General features: G+C 35.5%; 1 protein-coding gene across 2 annotated transcripts in view; it reads left to right on the top strand.

Annotated features, from left to right (window-relative positions):
• SHOC2 (SHOC2 leucine rich repeat scaffold protein) overlaps positions 1 to 24,441 on the top strand; it is a 101,844-nt gene that overhangs the window by 38,289 nt on the left and 39,114 nt on the right. For both annotated transcript variants that reach the window (XM_059173221.1, XM_059173220.1), the window contains exon 2: positions 10,519 to 11,463. In XM_059173221.1, coding sequence (XP_059029204.1) covers positions 10,761 to 11,463 — 703 coding nt within the window. In that variant the 5' untranslated portion in view covers positions 10,519 to 10,760. The remainder of the gene's footprint in view (positions 1 to 10,518; positions 11,464 to 24,441) is intronic.

Raw genomic sequence — 24,441 nt, 5'->3', positions numbered from 1 at the left:
AGATGCCAGGATCTGTATGGGTGTCTGTGATTGTCAGAGTCATGAATAAAAAAAAATAATAATACTAATTTCTGAAGTACAATCTAAACAAAGTAGCCTTCCCTTCTAGAATGTGGATGTTGTTTATATTTCCTGAAAAGTGCAAAAATAATTGGACTTCATATGTAAAATGGAGCTAGGTTCTAGCTGCATTAGAACCTAGAATGCAGCTGCCTGGCTGCCTCCGTTGGTAGAACATGCAACTCTGATCTTTGTGGTCATGAGTTTGAGCCCCACTTTGGGCATAGAGATTACTTAAGAAAATGGTGTTAGGGTCTAAGTATTCAGAATTATAAATAGATATTTCAACTAGTTATATATCCGATGGTCATTTAAGGATTGTGCAGCATGCAGGGATGGTTCTTCATGCCTTTAGCCCCTGTCCATTAAATGCTGGCAGCACTTCCCTAAACATTGAGACAACCTAAAAAGGAGCCAGAAATTCAAAAATACTCTCAGGAAAAGGGGTTGAGGGAAGCGTGGGTGGCTCAGTTGGTTAAGCATCTGACTCTTAATTTCAGCTCAGGTCATGATCTCATGGGTCAAGGGATCAAGCCCTGCACTTCGGGGGTCTGCCCTCAGTGGGAGTTTGCTGCTTACCTCCCTCTCCCTGCACCCCCAGGCTCGATTTCTCTGACTTTCTCAAATAAATCTTTAAAAAAGAAAAATGGTTGAGTTTACCATTATCATGTTTTATATGGCTTTATTGCATGGTTTCTAAATTTGGTCCTGCATTGTAATCACCTGGAAAACTCTTTGAACATATAGATTGCTGTTTCCTACCCTAGATACTTACTTTGGTAGGTTTCTTGGGTTTAGGATTTCTAAGCTCCCCAAATAATTCTTCTGGAACACTTCTAGCACTGATTTGAGAGCATTTGAAAATCAGTCATTAAAATTCGTAGTAGCCCTCTAAGTAGATTTTGTCTTACTTTTGAATCCCTGATCTTTTAAAATCACGTGGAACAGTATCAGATAAGTTTTCAAAAATAGTTCCATGATATGCCCTCTTCTTTGGGAATCCTTTCTTTCTTTCTTTCTTTTTTTCTTTTTTTAAAGATTGTATTTATTTATTTGATAGACAGAAATCACAAGTAGGCAGAGAGGCAGGCAGAGAGAGGGGGAAGCAGGCTCCTTGCTGAGCAGAGAGCCCGTTGCAGGGCTTGATACCAGGCTCCATCCCAGGACCCTGAGATCACTACCTGAGCCAAAGGCAGAGGCTTTAACCCACTGAGCCACCCAGGCGCCCCTCTTTGGGAATCCTTTAATGGCTCTTCATATTTCTCCAGAAAGTACCCTTCTGGAATATTAGGGTTTGAAATTGTGGTGCTGCAGAGTAAAGTCCAAATTACTAAATTTGAATACTTAAACTTTCAAAATTAGTCTGGATTTCCAACCTTATTTTGGGGCCTGAACTCCAACGTAGAAAAACTGCTTGTGGTTCCTGGGTCTGGATAATTTTCTCATGCCATTTCCTGTGTACACAGTATCTACCCATCCCCATAGAATGAATTTGTGAACCTCTTCAACTTTGAGGATTCAGTTACAGTCTCATCACAGTCTTCTTTCTGCCCCTCCTTCATCACTGTGTTCTCACATTACCTTTCCCAAAGTTTATAACTTGTCTGTTTCCCTCTCTTTGTAACGTCACTGAAGGCAAAGATTTTTTGTTTGATTGGCTTTTTTAGCCCCAGATAACAGTATAGTACCTGACTCATAGGTGCTTGATGAATGAGTGGGTGATTGAAAGGATGATGGGTTTGTATTAGATGATCTCATAGGTTTTTCTAGTTTCAGTATTGATGATGTGAATATGATTAATAATTTCTTTTACCAAGAAAGTATGTGTATAGTTTACCTTTTTAATTCTTATTTATGTACTATGTAGCTTTTAATCTAAAATAAGACATGCATATTTTTTATCATGGTGGCTATGCAGGTCAACTATATTGGCATAATACTGAAGTAAATGATATTAGATATAATGGATCATATAATATTTACATGGCAGGTACTGAAGGTTAATTTTTATACAGTGTACTGAAAGAATATAATCAGTTGTAATTTTATAGGTCTACTTTGACATGATGAGAGTTTATTCTTGTTAATAGAGTAGCAAACTGTTTTAAAAATTGGAAAACTTTTATAATCCCACCAGCAGTGAGTTAGAATTCCAGTTGTTCCACATTCTTGTTAATACTTGGTATAATCAGGATACCATATATATATATATATATTTTATTTTGCTTCCTACCACTCTAGCCCATCTTTTGTCCTCAGGAAGAAACCTTTTATACCTTATCTGTAAATTTTGTCATTGCCTAGGATCAGGGTCTTTGTTACAGATGACCTGAGTCTAGCCCTGAACTCATCACCCCCCTTTTTGTATTGTTCATGCTGATCATGGTCTTATGGGCTATCAATATGCTGATAACTTCCACATGGTTTTATCTCAAAACTCTTAGCTCTAGGATTCTCTTCCTCAACCTCTTTGTCCACATAGAATGTATCACCAAGTTTGTTAATTTTTCCTACTAAAGATTTCTTGAATGTACCCACTTTATCTGTTATGTAATATTTTAGTGTAAGATCAAGTCTCACCTAGTTGCTGTAATAGTTATTAGTTAATAGTTATTAGTTAATAGTTACTAGTTGCTGTAATAATCCTAATCACTTTCCTGCTTCTACACTTTTCCTCAAAATCCATTCTCTGTACAATATTGTGAGAGAGATTAAAAATATACCATGTTACTCCTTAAAACCGTTGAATGGTATAGAAGATCTGTTACAAAATCCTGCATAAACTTCAGTCTGATCTCATATCAGTGAAATGGCTTCCATTTCACTCCTCTGTCTCATGATGTTCTTGCATATCTCAGCCTTTACATCTTATATTCTATTTATGAAATGCTTTTTTTGTTTCTTTTTTCTACCTGACTGTAAGCACTTTGAGGACAGGAACCATGTCTGTTTGATTTATTTAGCACTTAGCATGATGCCTAGCACATGGAGGAGTTCAGTAAATATTTTGTTAAATGCTTATATGAGGTTATTGTAGTATTTCTTTTGCTTGAAGTCGTCGTTGGACTGCCATTTAGGAACTGCTTATTTATGTCTTACTAGTATTCATCTTCCGTACATATATCATTTCTAAAAATGCCCGAGTAAGTAAATTTTCTGTGCATTGGTTCTTTACCATATTGCCAGAACTGTGCTCTAGTATAGTCTCTGGCTCCCTGCCTCTTGGACCTAATATAGTTACAACTCATTTACCTTTTCTTTTTCTTTCTTTTTTTTTTTTAACCTTTTATTTTTCTACAATAATGTTCACCTTTGATTCTGTAGTAGATGTCAATTATGTCACTTATGTTTAAATCTTACCAGATGGATTACAAAATAATGAAATTATTTATTTCCAATGAACTATTGGAACTGTCCTTTTAATTTGACCCTCAAATTCTAAGAGCAGTGGTGTGACATCACAACACTGTTTACTGGATATTGGTGGGTTATACCTCAGATTTATGGTAGCATGTCTGATAACATTGCGGATATTTTTCCTCATTACATTCCATTTAATTTTTCTTTCTTTCTTTCTTTCTTTCTTTTTTTTTTTTTTACTAAAAGGTCAGTTAGCATTAGCTATGACAAGTAAAACTGGAGTTACTGAGTATTTTGATGTATAATAGCCAAGCTTTTAAACTAATTCTAGTTAAATTATTTAGTAATTTTATCTAGAAGAAAGAGGGGAATGTATGATTAGGGTGTTCCTGATTTACTCACCATTATTTTATGAATGATAATTGCATTAATTAAATTGTATTTAAATGTATTTATACTTAAAAGAAGGAATCTTTTCTTTCCTGGTAATGTTTATGAAATATCTACCTTCCCAAATTGAATGGTATCTGTGAATGGGTATATTTTTTTATCTGAAATTGAAAAAGATTGAGAAAAATCTTTTCATAGCCGCTATGAATTGTTACTCATTTATTTTTTAAAAATTGTTATTTAAAATACTTTTTTCAATGTGGTTTTTAAACTTCCACTGTATTGAAAAAACTCAGTGTGCTTTTTTTAATAATTTATGTATGGTAGATTTGTATTAACTATTGTATTTTATTGTTTACATTTTTCTTTTGGAATAATTTTACACTGATAGAATTTATAAAAATAGTACAGAGAGGTCCCTTGTACTTTTTATTTATTTTCCACCAATAATATCTTAAGTAACTATAGTATAATTATCAAAATCAGGAAATTGACATTGATAATACTATTAAATAAACTACAATCTTGGATTTTACCAGTTTTTCTATGCAATCTTGTTTTGGAGGGGGGATGTTGATAGTCCCATGAAATTTGAAAACTTCACAGATTCTTTTTTTAAAAAATTTTTTAAGATTATTTATTTATTTAGAGAGTGAGAACAGGGAGGCAGAGGAGCAGGGGTAGAGAGAGAATGAGAATCCCAACCAAGCAGGATCCCTGCTGAATGCAGAGCCTGACATGGGGCTTGATCCCATGAACCTGAGATCATGACCTGAGCCGAAACCAGTAGTTGGATGCTCAACCAACTGAGCCACCCAGGCACCCTGAAAACATGTACAGATTCTTAAAACTACCACACAAAGTACACAACTGTTTCATCAGTTCAAAGAAGCTTGCACATGCTACCCCGTTATAGTCATACTCTCACCCAACCCTAAGCCATAGCAACCACTGATCTGCTCTCCCTAAGTATAATTTTGTTGTTTAAAAATACTGTATGAACATAATCATACAGAATCATACATATCAACTATTTGATACTTTTTCATTCAGCCTAGTGCCCTTGAGATCCATCCCAGTTTTTGTCTGCAAGGGTGGTTTGTTCCTTTTCCTTTTTATTGTTGAACAGTGTTCTGTTGTATAGATGTTCCAGTTTTTCAGTTGTTTCTACCTTTGGGGCATTACAAATAAAGCTGCTATGTATGTTTGTGTACATGTTTTTGTGTCAGCATAAGTTTTCATTTCTCTAGGATAAACACCTGTGAGTACCATTTCTGGGTTATGTTTATGAGAAATTGCCAAATTGTTTTCCAAGTGGCTGTACCAGTTTACATTCTCATCAGCAATGAGTGATTGATCCAATTTGTCCACATTTTCACCAGCACTTGGTATCATCCATATTTTTTATTTTAGCTCTTCTCAAAGACGTGCAGTTATGTTTGTATCTCCCTAATGACTAGTAATTGAACATCTTATGTGTCTTTAGTGGAGTGTCTCTGTAAGTCTTTCACCCCTTTTCTATTTGGATTGATTGTTTTCTTACTATTTAAAGGACTTCTTTGTATGTTCTGGATACATTTTCTTCTAGACTGTAGCTTTTCATTCTCTTCATAGACCTCTGAGTAGAGAGAGAGAACATTGCTTGGACCCTTTTTTTTTGGTAGGTACTTACTGGTGTTTTTGAATTATGAGCTTCTCTACTGCCAAGCCAGGATATGTAGGAAACAACAACAACAAAAGCCACAGAGAACTCACCAGTAGAATAATCCTTCAGCCAGAGTCCCTAGCCACTGTACCTTCTTTTCTCTACTTTTCAGAAACTTCTGCTAGTTGCTTTATGTATTTTGTCCAGGGTTTTAGGTTGTAATTAATGGGAGAAATGGTAAGGTGGGCTTATTCCATCTTCTTTGGAGCCAGAAGTCATTTACATTGTAATTCAGGGTCCAATATTGTAAAGCTCTCATACCCACATTTAAGGTAAGACTAGGGAATATATTTAGTATATGTGGCTTATTGATGTGGTAGTTATTTTAGAAATAGCTAAAAGTAATGTTGAGTGTATTATAAGAACAAGGAGATTTTTTTTTTTACTTCTTAACATCAAGTTTGCATACAAAATATAGTTCTGATCTGCAAAACTGTTGGCTAGGGGCCAAATTCAGTATGTGGCCTCTTTTGGTAAACTTTTATTGAAACATAGTCTCATCTAGTCACTTACAAGTGTCTACAGCTATTTTCATGTTAAAGTGATGGAACAGAGCACCTGTAATAGAACATCTAGCCCACAAAGCCTAAAGCATTTAATATGCGGCCCTTTACAGGAAAAGTTTGCTGACCCCTGTCTTAGAATGTATTGAGGCCTAAAATATTGTAATTAGCATCCGAATACAATTATGATTTGGATAGCTGTCTTTGAAATACAGCATGGTATAGTGGAAAGAACATACATGGTCTTAGAATCCGTTAGACTTGGTTTTGAATTTTTCTTTATGTCCAGGTATCTGACTATAATGCCGCAATTTTCTTATCTATAAATTGGAAATAGAGGAACTCTTCTACTTAGGAACTTGAAGTTAAGAATTTTTGTAATTTGGAACATAACTAAGTACCCTAGAAAAGTTTGATCAACTGAGACCTCTGCCAACAGATAGCATTGGTAATATTTGCTTTCATTTTTGGTTAAATGATAAAAGGGACTCAAAAAACCAAGTGGAGACACTTTTAGTATCTTCCTTGATGTTGTTGTGAGAATTTGAAATAAGATTAAAAGGTCATGTCAAGTGCTCTATTTATGATAGTTATTAGGTGGTCAGGAATAGAGGAATCTTCTGGAGTGATAAAGACCCCAATATAGAAACACCATTGCTAGCCTCAGATTAGTAATTGGTGCAATTTTATGCTTTTTCACTAGATTTTAAGCATTTTTAGAATGGGTACTGTCACTTTCTGTTACATAAGTGGGTGCAGGAGTCAAATTGTGCAAATGTAACCATCTCCCACAACGTTATAAAGGGATTTTTAAGAAATCTTTTTTTTTTTTTTTAAGATTTTTATTTATTTCTTTGACAGACAGAGATCACAAGTAGGCAGAGGCAGGCAGAGAGAGCGAGGGGGAGGCAGGCTCCCTGCTGAGCCCGATGCAGGGCTCAATCCCAAGACCCTGAGATCATGACCTGAGCTGGAGGGGCAAGCTTAACCTACTGAGCCACCCAGGTGCCCCAGTTTTTAAGAAATCTATTGGCTAGTTTATTTCCAAGAAACATGAAGGATTACTCCCAATACTTTTTTTCTTCTCCAAAAAAATCTAGTGGTGTCACCTGATTCAGATCTGGATTAGACAAGAACTTAATTTGGGACTTTCAACTCATTCGTTAGTTGTCTTAGACAACATATATTTTTACTGGATATGAAAAATTTTTAGTTAATAGTCAGGCCTGGTTAGTAAATTCCTTTCAGTATGGTGATGTCAAAGTCCAAATTCTGTTCTAACTAGTTACATTTTTACGAGAACAGTGCCTGAACTGTATCCCAATAAATCTCAGTAGGTACAAGAATTATAGATAGGATGGGTATCTGGGGTCAGTTCAAATCCATCACTATAGCAGGGAAACCATCAAACAGCTCAGGTATCTCTAGGATGAACTTCAGATAGATTATGGTAATTATATGTAATGGGAGGTCTTTTTTCAAACTTCAGTGGAAACTTGAAATTATTAGTAACTTGTTTTGTCATTAATGCAATTTCTTTCCTGACCCACTCCTTAATCCTTAATTTTAATTTTTATTTTAATTTTTTATGGATCCATTTTTAACATTTGTAGTAGTATCATGTATGTAACATAAAAATATTTAAGTAGTTTTTTGGTTTTCATTTTATTTTCTTAAGTAATCTCTACATCCGTTGTAGGGCTTGAACGCATAACCCCGAGATCAAGAATGACATACAGTCATTCTGAGCCAGCCAGCCACCCCCTCAATAGTCATTTTTAGAATAATATTTAAGAAATACAGTAGTAAATATACCCATGTTCAGATCTTCAGTGTTCAGATTTCGTTATATCCTCTATTTCCAAACTTGATAAGCATTTGCTGAAACATTTTTAAAAATATTTTATTTATTTATTTGATGGACAGAGATCACAAGTAGGCAGAGAGGCAGGCAGAGATGGGGGCGGGGAAGCGGGCTCCATGCTGAGCAGAGAGCCTGATGTGATGCTGGGATCCCAGAACCCTGATATGACCTGAGCAGAAGGCAGAGGCTTAACCCACTGAGCCACCAAGGCGCCCTGAAACATTTCTTATTAAAACAGATGTTTCCTAGATTGCTCTTCCTGAAGATTCCAGTTCAGTGGTTTAAGACAGAGCCTGGGAATTTATTTTTCTTAAACCAATATTCCTGGTTTATTTTATTTTATTTATTGAAGTTTGGGAAACATCAGAATAGGAGACCAAGGATTCCGTCTTTAAAAATGCCAGTGTATGTTTAGAAAAGTGTTACTTTTTACTCATAAAAACGTTTTTGAATCTGATTATTAAGCAGAAGCATTAAAGTTTTGCTAGTATACTTTGTGAGATGCTAGATTTGTTCTTTAATATGTAATATCTTTTTTATTCTATCTGCATCTTACTTGAAATTCGGTACATACATATCTTGCCAAATAGAAATTTGATTTTCAGAAACTTGGTATAAATGACCTTTCTTAACATCTGAATTGATAAGTGATGTCTGTATTCCGTCATCTGTGTATATACTCCCATTATTCACCGTTGTATCATTTTAATAAATGTACTTTCATTTTGGCTTAATAGCATCGCTTTCTCAATCAGTACCTCTGAAGGTTTCTTAGTTTTTCTCCATTGTAGCTCAAAAATCATTATTTTCTCTAAGGGGTGGTGAATAGTGGGGAGATAGTAACTTTCCTGACACACTAGCAAAAATTGCGTGTTTGTTTAACTGTAGAATCTTACAAGCTGTGAAGTTCAAACTCTAGTCTGGAATTTACAGATCATTAGTCTTCTATCCACCTCCTATTATTACTGCACCCTTGAGATTTTGCTTCAGCAAAGTTCCACCTTTTCATTTTCCTATGGCAAACTAAGATCATTTGGTATTCTTGGCTTAAGTTACCCTTTCACTGTATCTACCTGGACTGATTTGCCACCTTGACTTTACTTGCTTGTACTTCTGTACACAACCTTTCTCAGCCATTTTCACTGATGACAGTTTTCTCATAAGAGCAATAGCATATGTCATTGTCTGAAGATTTACTGTGCTATCTTACGTTTAATTATATGTGAGTGTTTTGGCTATCTAATTAAACTGTACCTTGTATAGGGTAAGGCTCACATCCTCTGTATAGAAATTCTTAGCATGACCCTGTGCACTTAGACTATCAAGTACTTTTGGTGGTTTCATAAAATTTTAGCTTTTTTTTTTTAACCTCTTAAGCTGATCAGGTAAATGATTATTTTATCTTTCATCTTTAAGCCCTACTACCACATAAAGATCAGTTACTTATAAAAATAACAGAGCCACAGGATACAAACATATTTTAAATTTCAAAATGCTTAGGGAGGACTGACTCTTTCACAAACATTTTACTCATCTATTCAGCCTTTGTAGTTCCTTTTGGTCAGTCATTTTACCAGTTTTTTCTACTTTTTAGAACCCTTATCACCATTCAGTTTCTAGTTTATAGACTTCATTGGAGATTGCTCTTTGTTACTGTTTCTCAAGGTGGTAGGTGGTTCCCTAGGTCTACCTGCATTGGAATCACCTAGAAGGCTTATTCAAGTACAGATTCTTTTTTTTTTTTTTTTCCTTTTAAGATTTTATTTATTTATTTATTTAACAGAGAGATACATGGGGAGAGAAGGAACAGAAGCACAGGGAGTGGTACAGGGAGAAGGATCCCCATTGATCAGGGAGCCGGATGTGGGGCTGGATTCCAGGATCCTGGGATCATGTGAGCCGAAGATAGGCATTTAACGACAGAGCCACCAGTTGTCCCTAAAGTACAGATTCTTAATGTCCTTTTCCCTAAACTATTTGCTGTGCTCCATACATATTTCACCTTATTCTTTTGTTCTTTTATGAGGCTGCTCTTGAGTTCATCATTACACTCTTTGAAGTTCTTTCTAATTCCTAAAGCTGTCTGGCAATTAGTTGCAGATAGAGCAGTTTTAGTGTAGTGTTTAGGAACACAGGCTGTGGATATATACATTAGAATCTCAACTCTGTTGCTTTTCCAAGATCACAGGGCTAGTTACTTAAAAGTATTTCTGTGCCTTGCTGTCCCTATTTAAAAAATAGGGACAAGAGTTGATCTTTTGGGCTGCTGTATGTATTAAGTTAATATTTGTAAGTTTCTTACAGTAGTGCTTGTACATAGAAAGTATTCAAACATTAGCTGCTATTATGATTTTCTTCCACTTTTCAGTTCTTACAAACTTATCAGTAACTTGTATACTTACCTTACGTCTGCTTCTTAGATTATAAAGTCATTGAAGATAGGGGCCTGCCTTAACTATTTTTATAGTTTTTCAATGGATTTTGCATAGTAGAAAGTGTTCAATAAATATTTACTACATCAAATCATAGGAAAATGGCCAAATTTTCAGTAACATTGTTTTTCAGAGCCCATTTACTTAATATAAATTATAATAGAAAATAATTTAATTTTTTTTTTTTTTTGTATTGTATTTCAGGAATTCTAATGAACCATTGACCATCACCATTTCACCAGTTGGAGCAAGTTACCAGAAATGGGCATAGTGCTTTTAGATCCAACATGTAACAGGTGGCTGTTCCTCCATGGTGATTACTTCTTCAAGCCAACACCTTTTGTGATTGTGTAGGATCTTTGTCTCTTCATCTTCGAATTCCAGTTACTGTTGTTGGCAAATAAAACAAAGGAGTTCATGTAGTTTTTGCCCAAGCTTGAGTCACCATGAGTAGTAGTTTAGGAAAAGAAAAAGACTCTAAAGAGAAAGATTCCAAAGTGCCATCAGCCAAGGAAAGAGAAAAGGAGGCAAAAGCCTCTGGAGGTTTTGGGAAAGAGAGCAAAGAAAAAGAACCTAAGACCAAAGGGAAAGATGCCAAAGATGGAAAGAAGGACTCCAGTACTGCCCAGCCAGGGGTGGCTTTTTCAGTTGACAATACGATCAAACGGCCAAATCCAGCACCTGGGACTAGAAAAAAATCTAGCAATGCAGAGGTGATTAAAGAGCTCAACAAATGCCGGGAAGAGAATTCAATGCGTTTGGACTTATCCAAGAGGTCTATACATATATTGCCATCATCAATCAAAGAGTTGACTCAGTTAACAGAACTTTATTTATATAGCAACAAATTGCAGTCCCTCCCAGCTGAGGTGGGCTGTCTAGTAAATCTCATGACACTGGCTCTAAATGAAAACTCACTTACCAGTTTGCCTGACTCTCTTGATAACTTGAAGAAACTGCGGATGCTTGATTTACGGCATAATAAACTGAGAGAAATTCCTTCAGTGGTGTATAGGCTAGATTCTCTCACAACTCTTTACCTTCGCTTTAATCGTATAACTACTGTGGAAAAGGACATCAAAAATCTGTCAAAACTCAGCATGCTTAGCATTCGAGAGAACAAAATCAAACAACTACCTGCTGAAATTGGTAAGAGATCTTACTACTATTTGTGGTTATTTGTTATGCCAGATAATTGTTATGCCGCATAATATGTCAAGTGCTTTTCTATATCAAAATATCTGATCCTTGCCTAAAAACAGCTGGTTTCTAAATTTCTTCTTTATGTTTTACTTCAGTTACTTAATTTTAGCAATTTTAGTGTATGCTGTGAGCTTATTTTGCAGATTTTTAAAAAGTGAGTTAGAATATAGATGTAGTTGGGCCTGTTTCACATAAACTTAATCTGCTTTCATTTTCCCTGGAGAAGAGGTAAACTTGTAGCAATAAAAAGATGTTTCCTGAATTTTTAACTTGTTACCACGTATTTTAAAAATATTTTAAAAGTATAGTAGATTCACTTAGGCTACATTTTCTAGTTTTCACTTTTCCTTCCTTATCTGAAAAATGTTTGTGTAAATTCCTAATTTTCTACAAAAGATTGGCATATCAGAGCCATGTTAAAAAAAAAAAAAAGCAAAAGAACGGTAATAGTATAAAAAGTAGTAAATATATATGTAAAAAAGTCAGTAAAAATATTTTAATTTTTTAATTAGGGAGTATAGTAAACATTGACTTAGTTCTGAGAAGTTGACAAAGGTATTTGTGGGCTCCTTTTATAACATTAAAAAAATTGACATAAAAGTTAATTATTTAACTTTCTAAGGAAGGTTTTCTTATGAAAGGCAGATATATGCTGAATAAAATAGGTGATTTAAAAATATTGTTGTTTGAGCATTGGGTGAGTGGGTGACAAAGGAAGCAAGGCACTACAGCTTTGTAGAGAGATACTTTTCTGTAGGTGTGTTTAAAAATTTATTTAGCTTTGAAAAAGATATGGTTTAAGTTTTAGGTATGGCATTTTTCTACATTTAACTCTCACCAGACACAAAATCCCAATTTAATTTTGGTTTCATTAAATGCGTTTTCTAATCCATGATAGATTTTCCCAAGAAGTGAACTGTACTTTTTGAAAGTATGACTTACTTATCAGGTATTAAAATATCTTCAGGAATCTGAAAGGAAATACTCCTTTTCATGTTTTCAGATAGAAGTGTGCTCGTTGATTGACTTTTGATTTCATACCAGATTCAGTTAAAATCTCACCAGTATAGGTGGTTCATTCTGAAATGGAATTGCTAAAGAAAAAAGAAATGCTAAATTTTTATATCAAATGTTGTTTGATATAAATTATATAAATATAAATTTCAAATGTTGAAATATCAAATGTTATTTCCTGGTTTTGTTCTTATTATTTTGTGTATGTGTTATCCTCCATCTGAATATGTTGGCTTTCATTCATGAGAGTCCTATTAAGAATGTCTTTCCGTAGAGATGTTACCAAATTACTTAGGAATTAAGAACAAAAGTTTCTTATGTAAGAAATTATAGGGTTTTATTATTTTTTAAAAATTTTATTTATTTATTTGAGAGAGAGAGAGAATACGAGAGTAGGGAGGGTCAGAGGGAGAAGCAGACTGCCCACTGAGCAGGGAGCCTGATGTGGGACTCAATCCTGGGACTCTAGGATCATGACCTGAGCAGACGGCAGTCACTCAGCCGACTGAGCCACCCAGGTGCCCCGAAATTCCAGGATTTTAAATTTACTTCAGTTTGTTCTTAGCATATAGATCAGCATTTTTACTTAAGTGAATGTATTTTTAAAAATTGGCAAATTTTATTTAATTAAATGGTTTGTGTCTGCCTAATCTTTTGACCTTTATTCCTAAGTTTGTAATTTAAAAAATAACCTTTGAATTTGTTTAATTTGTTTAATGCCACAATTAGTGGCATTATTAAAGTTTGTGTTCTTGTAATTTTTGTATTTCTATAAGAATAGTAACTTCATAAATGTTATTTTATTCCAAGCAGGGCATCAGAGAATAAACTGCCTTTAAAGATAAAAGTTAATATTTCGTAAAAGGGGTTAAGATATATAAGGTTTGGGGCACCTGGGTGGCTCAGTGGGTTAAGCCCTGCCTTCAGCTCAGGTCATGATCTCAGAGTCCTGGGATGAGCCCAGCATCCGGTGGGCTCTCTGCTCAGCAGGGAGCCTGCTCTCCTCTCCCCCCCCAACGCCCCCGCCCACCCCCCACTTCCCTCTGCCTGCCTACTTGTGATCTCTCTCTTTGTGAAATAAATAAACTTAGATGCGTGAATTTGGGGCAGACATTGCAGAAGTCTGCATTAACTTTTCCCTGTAAAGAACAAGAAGATGTCCAGTAAAAACAACATAATTGTAATAATAATAATAGCTGCTGTTTTGAGCACAGTATGTCATATGGTATACTTTGCATATTTTAACTTATTAAGTTCTTACAGAAAGCCAATTTTAATAGACACTTCTTCCTCCATTGTAATGAAGTAGGAACTGAAAATGTAGAGAGATTAGATAATTTACTAAACGTCAAATGTAGCTGGGGATGGGGGCACCTGGGTGGCTTAGTAGTTTAAGTGTCTGCCCTTGGCTCAGGTCATGATCGCAGGGTCCTAGGATGAGCCCTACATGAGCAGCTTCTGTCTCGTGCCCCTCCCTCTTGCTCTTCTCTCTCTCACTATTTCTTTATCTCTTTCAAATAAAGTCTTTTTTAAAAAGTCATGCAGCTAGGAAGTTAAGAGTCAGGATTTGAACTTGGGTCTTACTGTACTACCCCCACTAGTCTAGAAGAGTGGGTCCCACTCCCATAGTTTATGACTTAGTGTGGCAAGTGCAAAGGGTATGTACTTCTAACAAATAAACTCTCTTACTGTATCTGTAGCTGCAGTTAAAAGCCATAGCATTAGTTTTTTGTTTTTTGTTTTTGGGGTTTTTTTGAGGAAGGAGGATGTTAGCAGCTTAATGAAGATACAATTCACATACCATACAGTTCATACATTTGAAGTGTACAGTTCAGTGGGTTCCAGCTACACAGTTGTGCAGCCATCACAATCTTAGAAAATTTTTATCACTCTAAAAAGAAACTGTACACTTTAGCAGTTACCCCTCCTCTGTTTTCTTGAAACCCCTTAGCCCTAGGCAGACACTAGTTTACTTTTTTTTTTTTTGAGATTTTATTTCTTTGACAGAGAGAGTGTGGAAGAGGGAATACAAGCATACAAGTAGGGGGAGCGGGGGAGGGAGAAGCGGGCTTCTCAGGAAGCAGGGAGCCTGATGTGGATTTACTCCCAGGATGCTGGGATCGTGACCTGAGTGGAAGAAGCCAAAGGACCCACCCAGGTGCGCCTCATTCTTTCTTGCTGCTGAATAATACTCCATTCTATGAATATACCACATTTTATTTACCCATTTGTGAGTTGAACATTTGGGTTGTTTCCATTTTTTTGCTGTTGCAAATAAAATTACTATGAACATGTGTCCCAAGTTTTTGTGTGGACATTTGTTTTCATTTCTCTTGGGTTATATACCTAAACATGGCATTACTGAGTCATACGGTAACTCTATATTTAAACTTTTGAGGAACTCCTAGACTGGTTTCTTATCACTGCACCTTTTTCTGTTCCCACCATAGTGTATGAAGGTTCTGGTTTCTCGACATCCTCAACATCGTTGCTATCATCTTTTTATTATAGTATTCCATGAGTAAGAAGTGGTATTATGTGGTTTTGATTTGCAGTGTTTTGATGACTATAGATTTGTTTTTAATTTTTGAGAGCTGTCTTTTATTATAAAGGAAAGACAAATAGTTTTTTGTGGTGCAGATCTTGCTTTACTGCTTTTTTAAAAAAGAGTTTATTTGATAGAGAAATTACACAGGCAAGAGGAGGGGCAGATGGAGAGGGAGAAATGGACTCCCCACTGAACAGGGAGCCCAGTGCAGGACTCAATTCCAGGACCCTGGGATCATGGCCTGAGCCACACAGGTGCCCCAGTTTACTGCTTTTTTTAATGACAAAAAATAAAATCCTGAGCTCCTTTGAGAATGTGTACAAATAAGACCCATGGGCAAAGATCAGGTAAAGTGGAAATTTGACATTTTTTACAGTGTTCTATACACCCCCCCCCCCTTTTTTTTGAGGTTGGGGAGTGGCAGAAGGAGAGGGAAAAAGAGGATCTTAAGCATGGGGCTTGCTGTCACAACCCTGAGATCATGACCTGAGCCGAAATCAAGAGTCAGATGCTTAACTGACTGGTCCACCCAGATGCTCAAAAGTGTCATATTCCTTTACCATAGTTTGACTTACTGCTGCAACCCATAATAGGAATTTACAATTCAAAATAATATGCTAATTAATCATTTTGTTAAACTTTCTATGTATTAGATTCGCATTATTATAGATATATATTAGATTTATAGTATATTAAATGTATTAAATGTATAGTATATTAAATGCTTATAGTAATAAGAGTACACCATTTTCAGTCATGCCATCTAGCAATATATTTGAGGAGTATGAGAAATTAGAAGTTCTTGAAATATAGCCTATTATTTAGTTTAAATAATATATTTGGAATTTAACCACTACACAAGCTGCTTTGCTTTCTATAACTATACCTTTCTGTAACTATATTAAAATCAAAACATCTATCTGTCTCAGCATTAATGGCATTTTTATTAATGCTGTGTGATTTCATACCAGTGTTAACATATTCACATGGGTGAACACTGGCAGAAAACAGTAAAAGAATACTAAAAGGACAGTAAATGTATTCCTGTGAAGAGCCAGAGATAACACACCAGAGTAGCCAAGAAAACTCTTCATTTAGTAATACTTACCTTTCTTTTTGTGTGATAAGGCACGGACACATTAAAGTAAATGTCCTGTCTTTTTGTGTTAAGTAGTAGGTGGGACTTAGTGGTTGCTTTCTTTTACAGATCAGTGCTCCATCCTTCTTCCCTTACCTTCTTTTACCATTTGTAATCCTTAAAGAGACCCTTCACTGTATACCAAGACAGTCAAGAAGTTGTGTTGTGAGAGGGGAAAACAGGAAATAATCACTCCCCCTTGCTGTAACCTGTACTGTACTGGTTCTGTTGAGTATTAAAGATAAGCTTTTGTAAATGTTTTTTGGGGGGGTGCCTGGGTAGATTAGAGTTAAGGTCATCAGGAAGACAGTTTGAATAATTAATTTAGGGAATTCTGGAAAATGAAGTTTTAAAGGATTTTATTCTTCTAGGGAAGGAAATGGTTGCTCTTTGAAATCAGAAGACACTCCATCTTTCTCTCTTTGGAATATTCCTAGTTTTCCTTCATTGAATTATGGGCTAGTATAGGATTTCTTTATTTTTTTAATTTTTTATTTATTTTTATTTTTAAATTTTTAAAAAATTTAACAATTTTATTTATTTGACAGAGAGAAAGAGACAGAGCGAAAGAGGGAACACAAACAAGGGAGTGGGAGAGGGAGAACCAGGCTTCCCCCTGAGCAGGGAGCCTGATCCCAGGCTCTATCCCAGGACCTGAGCTGAAGGCTGTCGCTTAACCGACTGGGCCACCCAGGCGCCCCTAGGATTTCTTTATTTAAACATGAACCCTTTTTTTTCTTTATAAAAATAGCTAAGTTAGAAGGAATTTTTTCAAAAATATATTTTTAAATTTAGTTTTATTTTTTTAGCGTTTCAAGATTCATTGTTTATGCACCACACCCAGTGCTCCATGCAGTACGTGCCCTCCTTAACACCCACCACCAGGCTCACCCATCCCCCAACCCCCTCTGCTCTAAAACCCATTTATTTTTCCTACATTGTATAACCAATAAAATGCTACATTTATATATAATACACAATTTCATATGAATTTGTCAGAATAACTCATTTTGCTTATGAGAATGAAATGGTATGTTAAAATGTATGCTTTTTGGGAATCCATATCATTTTTACCTATTTTAAAGAACTCTCTACAACATTCAGATCTATAAGAAATTAGAATCAGGAAGAATTTTTTATCCATTTGACACAGTAAGTTATTGAAAACAGAATTCCTACCATACTGAAGTCCTGCTGTTATAAGTTAAGTGATATAATCAACATAGAGAATATATACCAGTAATATCTGTATAAAAATACTAAGGACTGAACCAGCAGTTTTTTTTTTTTTAAGTTGAAGGAACTCAGAGATTTTAATTTCCTATTAATTTTTTGTGAATTTTTGTAGTTAATAAATTATAGGTTTTCAATAAATGGGGCTTGAAGGGAATTTAATGAAGCCAAGTACTATCACCCATTTTTCACTATTAACTGAAATTTTAACCCTTTGTCCCTAAAATTCTTGAAATTCTCCCAGGACTGCCGGGAGTGATAAAATTGTTCTCATGGTCCAGGTAATATCATTTAATGGATCTCATTTGAGTGTTTTGTACAAGTGCTAATGAGTTACTTGGTTTGGCAGGAAAAAGAAATTAGGAAAGGGAATTCATGGTTGTACATAAATAACTCCTTTTGATTGGGAATCCTCAAGAGATTCTAGACACTTGGAGATGAACTGTTAATTTACGTAGTTTATTGTCATCAGATTGTAGGGTGTTTCACTGAACAACAAAAGCATGTAAAAGTTGTTATTGCTAAAGCCATGTTAGAAGAGTTTGATAAGATCAGAAAGAGAATGCAATTGACTTTCACCGTCCTGAAGTCACCCAATCAAAGGAAAATAGACACTCTCATCCATGCTGCCTAGTTGCAGATGTCCTTGATTAGAAGAGCTCTTTGCAGTGAAAGGGAACACTAAGCCTCTAAGACTCAAGTAATGGTAGAAATTCTGATGTTAAGATCTTAAATCTGTTCAAGCATGTGTGATAGATAGGTATTTCCAGCTTTTGTTAATTATGTAGTTTGTCAAATTATTACATTCTTTTTTTTATACAGGGAGTCGCTGAATATTTGAAAGTATTCCTATAAGTTCAGGAACAAGAGTTGAAATTTTTTTAAAGATTTATTTGAGAGAGAGTGGGGGTTAGGGGTAAAGGGAGAGAGAGGGGAGGACAGTATCTTAAGTCAGGTTCCATACCCTGCCCAACTCAGAGCTCCACATGACCCTGAGGTTGTGACCTGAGCCAAAACCAAGAGTTGGTCACTTAACCAACTGTGCCACCCAGATGCCCCAAAGAACAATAATTATTTTAAAAATATAAACATCTTTGGGGTGCCTGGGTGGTACAGTTGGTTAAACAACTGACTCTTGGTTTCAGCTCAGATCATGATCTCAGGGTCATGAGATGCCCCAAATGGGGCTCCATGCTGGGTACGAAGCTGGGTATGGAGCTTAAGATTCTATCATTCCCTCTCCTTCTGCCCTTCTCTCCCTCTAAAAAAAATAAGTAATATATAAAATAAAATATAAGCATCTTTGATAAGACTCAAAAGGACAGGTCATATGACTTCACAGGGTAGGTGACAAGTTATGAAACCTAATTGTTTACCAGTCTTTGGGTACCTACTGTATACATTTTACCTAGGGCCTTTTTGTATTTTGCTAGATTTTAATTTAAACCCTACAAAAATTTTATTAAGGAGTTTATGTTCGTATTCATCATGGCTGTTGATCTGTAATTCTCTCTCTCTCGTTTTAAATAATGGTTTGCCATAAGAGTAATGCTGGCTTCATATCATAGAATGAGTTGGGAAGTATTCCTCTTTTATGTTCTAAGAGTTTGTATAGAATTAGTAGTATTTCCTTAAATGTTCAGAAGAATTTACCAGTTATACAATCTGAGACAGATGTTTTCTTTGTAGAAAGGTTTTTATTTACTGATCTAATTTAATTTAGTTAATAAAGATACAGAGTTACCTGAGTTTTCTACTTCTCAGTTGAATTTTGGTAGTTTGAATCTGTCAAAGCATTTGTCTGTTTTGTATAATTTGTTGCATTTTTGGCATAAAGTTTATAATAGTTCTGTATTATTCTTTTAATGTCATCAGCATACTTTGTAATCATGTCTCTCTTTCATTCCTCATATTGGTAATTTGGTCTTCTTTGATCAGTCTGATTAGAGATCTATCAATTTTATTGGTCTTTAAAAAAAGCTTTTGGTTTTGTTTTTTGTCCTGTTATCTTTGGGGTCTTTTAAAATCTTTTTGTTTGTTTGTTTTCTGCTCATTTATTTTTACTTTAGGTTTAATATGCTCTTCTTTGTCTACTTTAAGTTGTTAGATTGATTTCAGACCTTTCTTTTCATTATATAAGCATTTCATTATAAATCCCCCCAAGTACTATTTGAGCAGCTGCATCCAAATTTTGATGTAATATTTTCATTATTTATTTTAAATATTTTCTAAATATCTCTGGACGCCTGGGTGGCTCAGTTGGTTAAGCAGCTGCCTTCGGCTCAGGTCATGATCCCAGGGTCCTGGGATTGAGTCCCACATTGGGCTCCTTGCTCAGCAGGGAGCCTGCTTCTCCCTCTGCCTGCCTCTCTGTCTGCCTGTGCTCGCTCACTCTCTCTCCCTCTGTCTCTGACAAATAAATTAAAAAAAAAAAAAATCTTAAAAAAAATAAATATCTTATTGTTCTGTAACCCATGGATTATTTAGAAGTGAATTGTTCAGTTTTCAAGCATTCAGGAGATGTTTTCTGATAATTTTGTTATTGATTTATAAAATATGGCCTGTCTTTTTTTTTTTTTTTAAAGATTTTATTTATTTATTTGACAGAAAGCGATCACAAGTAGGCAGAGAAGCAGGCAGAGAGAGAGGAGGAAGCAGGCTCCTCGCCGAGCAGAGAGCCCGATGTGGGGCTCTAGCCCAGGACCCTGGGATCATGACCCGAGCCGAGGGCAGAGGCTTTAACCCACTGAGCCACCCAGGCGCCCCAAAATATGGCCTGTCTTACTAAATGTTATATATGCATTGTGTTCGGGTTTTTTGGCACAAGGTCACATTAGTTGATATTATTCATTTATTCTATACCACCATCAATTTTCTATCCACTGTTTTTTTCAATTAATGAGAAAATAAGTGTTGAAATAGCCGCCAACCATACTAATAGATTTTTCTCAACACTAGTGCTATTTTTGCTGCTTATATTTTGAAACTGTTATTACTTGTAGATATACCTAGGATATTTTTTTCCTGATGAGATTACTTATCATTATGAAATATCTGTCTTTTTTCTGTTGTAACATTCCTGGTAATTTTTTTTTTTTTTTAATGAATCCTATTTTATCCAGCTTCCTTGTTAATTGTTACTTACATTGTATATCTTTCGCCATTCTTTTACCTTTTTGCATCTTTACATTTTAAAATGGTTTCTTATCCACAGCATATAGATCTTGTTTTTAATCCTGGCAGTTTAAAAATATTTTTTAATTTAAATTTTAGGTAGTTAGGGGCGCTTGGATGGCTCAGTGGGTTAAGCCTCCGCCTTCGGCTCAAATTGTGATCCCAAGATCCTGGGATTGAGCCCTGCATCTGGCTCTCTGCTCAGTGGGGAGCCTCCTTCCCACCCCCTCTGCCAGCCTCTGCCTACTTGTGATCTCGGTCAAATAAAGTATTTAAAAACATTTTTTAGGTAGTTAACATACAGTACAGTATGGGTTTCTGGAGTACAATTCAGTGATTCATCACTTAATTAAAACACCCAGTGTTCATCATAACATGTGTCCTTTGTAATTCCTATTACCCATCTATAGTCCATCCCACACCCACCTCCCTTTATCAACCCTCAGTTTGTTCTGTCTTGTTAACAGTCTTTTATGGCTTGTTTCCCTCCTTTTCTCTCTCTCTCTTTTTTTCTTTCTTAAGATTTTATTTATTTATTGAAGAAAGCATGAGAGGGGAGAAGGTCAGAGGGAGCAGCAGACTCCGGTGGAGCCGGGAGTCCTATGCGGAACTGGATCCCCGGACTCCAAGATCATGACCTGAGCTGAGGCAGTTGCTGAACCAACTGAGCCACCCAGGCGCCCTCTCCTTTTTTTCTTCAACCCCTTCCCATATGTTCATCTGTTGTCTTTCTTAAATTCCACATATGGGTGAGATCCTGTTAATCCTAGAAGTTTGTGTCTTGCTTGAAGGGTCTGGACCATTTACATTATATAGTTTCTAATATGATTGGATTAAATCAGCCATCTATTTTCTGTTTGTACCATATATTATTCTTTTCCTCTTACTTCATGCCTTCTTTTAGATTGACTATTTTTATAAGTTCCATTTTTCTCAGTTGTTGGCATATTAGTTATATATGTCTTTGTTACTTTGCTTTTAGTATCTGCTCTAGTATTTACAGTACATATCATAGCCGTCTGCATTCAAATAATATTATACCACTTCTTGTATGCCCTAGGAACATCACATAGAGGACTTTTACTTCTTCCATTTTTTGTGCAGTTATTGTCATACCTTTTTATTCATATATTATAAATCCCATAATAATTCATTGCTCTTATTCTTGCTTTAAATTTTATCTTTTTTAAGCTTTTCACTTTGAACAAATTTGAGACTTACGGAAAAGTTGTAAAACCAGTACACAGGGTTCTCATATACCCTTTACCCAGCTTCCTCTGTTACTAACATTCTATATAACCATTATAAATTACATTGGGGGGCGCCTGGGTGGCTCAGTGGGTTGAAGCCTCTGCTTTCGGCTCAGGTCATGATCCCAGCATCCTGGGATCGAGCCCACATCGGGCTCTCTGCTCAGCAGGGAGTTTGCTTCCTCCTCTCTCTCTGCCTGCTTATGATCTCTGTCTGTCAAATAAATAAATTTTTAAAAAATTACATTGGTATAATACTGTGAACTACGAATTTTATTTAGATTTCACCAGTTTTTCCAGTAATGTCCTTTTTCTGTCCCAGAATCCCACTTACCTTTAATGGTCTATGTCTGTATTTACTCCTCCAACCTGTAGAAAGATATTTGAAAGTCTTTCCTTTTCTTTTCTGATATTGATACTTGTGAAGAGTACTGCTCAGGTATTATGCAATAGATCACTCATTTTTTGGTTTATATTTTCTCATAACTAGTTTGAGATTATGTGTTTGGCAAGAATGCCACTGAGGTGATTATGGTGCTTTCCCCTTGAGTCACATCAAGAGCTACGTGATGTTGATATGTCTCATTGCTGGTGATTTTTACCTTGGTTATGTGATTTTTGCTGTGCTGCTCTACTTTAAAGTTAATTTTTTCTTCTTTTTTTTTAAATTTTATTTTTTTAAGATTTTATTTATTTGACAGAGATCACAAGTAGGCAGAGAGGGAGGCAGAGAGAGAGAGGGAAGCAGACTCCCCTCTGAGCAGAGAGCCTGACGCAGGGCTCGATCCCAGGACCCTGAGACCATGACCTGAGTTGAAGGCAGAGGCTTTAACCCACTGAGCCACCCAGGCGCCCCTAATTTTTTCTTCTTAATAATTACCCTAAGGAATGCTGGTTTTAGTTTATGCCAGTATCTTGTTTTTCCTTAATCTTTTGCTCCCTGATTTTAGCATTCATGGATGGTTCTTGATCTTCCCTGAAACAATTAGTACTGTATTCTAATGGTGATTTTTAAAAAATTTCTCTCATTTCTTTTTCATTATGTAATATTCTTCTATAGGGAGGAGCTGTCCTTTCTCTCCCTCATATATTTATTTGTTCCATTACTTGATTTATATCATTTATTCTATTCTTTGGGTTCCAATTTAGTATGATTCTTATTATTTTATTGCCCAGTTCCACTTTTGGTTACTCTGGACTCTTTTAGGTTGGTTCCTGTGCCTTCGCCATGCCATCATCCTTCTTTATATCTTTTAAAGATATTACAAAATGTAAAACAAAACAAAAAACCTCTTTCATAGTTACCCATGAATTTACCATTTCTAGTACTTAACGTCCTTTATATGTAAATCTGAATTTCTGTTTTCTTTTTTCCCGAAGAACTTCCTATATATATATATTGTAGTGTATGTATGCTCATAATGAATTCTCCAGGCTTTTGTTTGTCTCAAAGCCTTTTGATTTTATTTTTGAAAGCTATTTTTCTTAGTATAGAATTCTAGTTTGACAGCTTTCCTTTTCTTTTTTACCTTTTTCCTGTATTTTAAACTTCCTTCTCCTGTGTCTCTGGGTTTTATTTGGTTTTCTTTGTGGGGTTTTTTTTTTTTTTTTTTCCGGCTTGCTTACCTTTGGGCAACAGTTTTGCTATTATTCTTATCTTTGTTTCTATGTCTTATATTTCTCTGTATATTTACAAAATATTTTTCTTTGTCCCTGGTTTCCAGCTGCTTGGAGTTTATGAGCTTCTTGGATCTGTGGGTTTATGGTTTTCATCAAAGCTGGAGAGATTTAAACCATTATTTCTTGAAATTTTCTTGATTTTGGCCCCTTTGTTTTTTTATTCTGTGGATTTCTAACTACATGTATATTGTATCTCTTTATGTTACCTTTCAGGTCATTAATGTTGTATTCATTTTTTATGTGTGTTTTAGATTATTTCCTATTGCTTTTTTTTTAGTGCTATATAATTTCTTTTTCAGTGTCTAAATCTATTGTTAATGCCATGCACATGAAATTTTAATTTGAGATACTGTCGTTTTTTGAGATTTAGTCTTATTATATGGTCTTTATTTTTATAATATGGCTCTTTTGAGATATTCTTTTCTGATTCTTCTAACTTGGCAAGACTGAAATTCCAAAAACTTATCCACTATAGATGGCAGTTGTCAAAATCTCTGCTTGGCTCTTTTAGCTTCTAGCTGCTGTTTTTCCCCTGGGCTCCTTGCAGTCTTCTCTCCCAGAAGTGTACTTTTGGAGTCAGTCAAAAATTTGAGTGGTATGTGTATGCAGATTTTGGTACTCCAGTCTTTGTGGTTTCCTCCTTTCCAGGATATGCAACCTTGAATTTCAGCCATTGTCATAGATCCTAGACCTTGCCCTCTGGCTTCTCAGGTCAGTAGGACTCTTAACTTTTCTACTTGCGATTTATTTTCTGCTGCCAGATTTGTGAGTAACTTCATGGTAAAAGCCTTATTAACAAATGTGGATCATAGCCAGTGTAATTTTTTATGTAAATTATCTACTGTTCATAAGAAATTACTGTGAAGCATAGCTCTTAAAAATCACGC

This window comes from Mustela lutreola, chromosome 4 (genome assembly GCF_030435805.1).
Source record: "Mustela lutreola isolate mMusLut2 chromosome 4, mMusLut2.pri, whole genome shotgun sequence".
Taxonomy (NCBI): Eukaryota; Metazoa; Chordata; class Mammalia; order Carnivora; family Mustelidae; genus Mustela; species Mustela lutreola.
Note: the sequence above shows the minus strand (reverse complement) of the source record. Positions and strands in the feature narration are given on the sequence as shown.